Source organism: Monoraphidium neglectum (assembly GCF_000611645.1).
Source record: "Monoraphidium neglectum strain SAG 48.87 unplaced genomic scaffold scaffold03287, whole genome shotgun sequence".
NCBI lineage: Eukaryota > Viridiplantae > Chlorophyta > Chlorophyceae > Sphaeropleales > Selenastraceae > Monoraphidium > Monoraphidium neglectum.
This window is the reverse complement of record NW_014010341.1, coordinates 4,964-7,018: the sequence shown is the minus strand read 5'-3', so window position 1 is coordinate 7,018 and position 2,055 is coordinate 4,964. Positions and strand designations below refer to the sequence as shown.

General features: G+C 69.8%; 1 protein-coding gene across 1 annotated transcript in view; it reads right to left on the bottom strand.

The window, feature by feature from the left end:
• Positions 1-211: 211 nt before the first annotated feature.
• Positions 212-2,055, bottom strand: part of MNEG_12524 (hypothetical protein) — a gene marked incomplete at both ends in the record, with an annotated part of 4,032 nt that continues 2,188 nt past the window's right edge. Inside the window, 5 exons of the mRNA XM_014039006.1 lie at positions 212-236; positions 504-669; positions 958-1,075; positions 1,384-1,495; positions 1,853-1,910. Coding sequence (XP_013894460.1) covers positions 212-236; positions 504-669; positions 958-1,075; positions 1,384-1,495; positions 1,853-1,910 — 479 coding nt within the window. The remainder of the gene's footprint in view (positions 237-503; positions 670-957; positions 1,076-1,383; positions 1,496-1,852; positions 1,911-2,055) is intronic.

Genomic DNA, 2,055 nt, shown 5'->3' with positions numbered 1-2,055 from the left:
CGCCCCGCGCCGCGCCACCGCGCACGTCCCGCTCGGCGGCTGCCCGCCCGACCAGCTCCCCTACCCCCACCCAAAAAAACCAGCCCGCCACCCTCGAGCGCCCTTGCAAGCCGGCGGCCTAGCCCACGGTGTCCGAACCAGACCAAGACGCTAGGCACACCCGACACCAATCCCTTGCAGGACCCCTGCGCATCCGCCCTTGCGCCAAATCCTACGAAACCGCCTTGCGCGAAGTACTGCCGCGACAGGGGTGCTCCCCCGGCTGGCCGCCGCCCCCGTGCACAGAAACCGACGACAAAGCTGGGACAGTGCCTCGCGCGCGCGACTTCGCAACGCACGCTTCGCCCTGTGGAAGCGCCGGCCCCAAAACCGCCCGACGCTCCCTGCCCAAGCCGCCGCAAAAGCATCTGGCGGGGGCCCCTGAAACCCCCAAATCCCAAAGATCGAAGATCCGGCCCGCAACTCGGAAACCCCAAAACCCCGAAACCCCAGGGCCCGCCCACCCCTCGTTCTGGATCTCCACGTGGCGCTCCGCGTCGACGCCGCTGACGTCGCGGAAGAGATTCGCGAAGTCGATCAGCCAGTCGTCGATCTCCACCACCTCGCCGCCGGGGGTGGTCGCGACCTGGGGGGCGCCCGCCGCCGCCGCCGCGGCCGCGGCCGCGGCCTCTGCGGGCGGGCCGGGGGGAAGGGGGGAATTGCGCGGAGCGGATGCGCGCGTGTCAGCGGATAGGAAAGGGATGGGGGCCGACGGAAAAGAGCGCACGACTGATATAGGGATGGGCAATGCACGCGGCTGGGCGAGGACTGGAAGGTGCCCATGCAGTAGGACGGCGGCGAGGCGGAAAGACATCAACGGGATCAGATCGAACCGCAGGGCGCAGTCTGTGGTGAAGCGGCGGCGTCGCGGTCAGCAGCAGGCGCGAGGACGCGCGCGGCCGGGGGCGCAGCACCCACCGCGCTCCGCCGCCGCCTGCCGCCGCTGCAGGGCGATCTTGGCGGCAGCTGCCTCGTGGCTGCGGCGCAGGGCCTCGGCCTGCAGCGCCTCTTCTTGGGGCGGCCGCGGCACGTCGGCCTGCGACAGCAGATGTTATTTGCAATGAGCAGGGGGAGCGGGGGGTTGGGGCTCGCAACTCGGGGGATTTGGCTGTGCAGGCACAAGCAGTCCCTTGGGCAGCGCAAGCAGTCCCGCGAGCAGCGAATCGCGCGTCGTTGCAAACGGCATGAGGGACGCGCGGGCGCCGGAGGCCAGTGTGACCGGCAGGCGGCGGCGGCGCGTGCTGCAATGCCGAGCGGACTCCTTCGGGGCGCGCGCGCTCAAAGCACGGGCTGTGTAGCGGAGGAGAGGAGGGCGAGAGGGGGGGGGGGGCGTGTGGCGCGCACCTCTGCGCAGGGCACGAGCGCGAGCCTGAGGGGCGGCAGGATCGGCGGCACGCCGCCCTTGGGCTGCGCCGCCGACGCGACCAGATCCTGCACCGCCGCCCGCACGTCCACCCTGCAAGAAGTTGGGGGAAACGGCAAGGCGTGGTTGCGGCAACACAGCAAGCGGCCGCAGCCGAGCTCGGGGCCGTGCGCATGAGTGAGTGTGCAAATTCGCGCGTGTCCAATCGCAAACGCATGCGCGCGCGTGCGCGCACATTCACACCCGTGCCCTCTCGACTCGAAACCGCACACTCCGCAGCGTCTGCCGCCTGCCATCCCTCCCCCCAGCTGCCGCCAGCTGCCTCACGCTATTGCCATCTCAACGCTCCCCACCCCACGCAGCCGCTGCCAGCCAGGCACCGCCCGCCCACCTTGCCGCCGCTGCATCCCCCCCAAAAACCAAACGCCTCTCGCCCCCCTCCTATCTCACCTGGATGTGATGGTGATGCTGTCGCCCTCTTTATCAGTGTACTTCAGCTGGAAGGGCCCTGACAGCAGGGTTTGAAAAAAAGGCGGTCCTGATGATGCGAATCAAGCCGCGACAGCGCCACACCCATCCCGCCAGTGCCCGTCCGACCCCAAATAACACCCCCCCCCATTTTGCAGTGGACGCCGCCGGGCCAAACCGCCTCC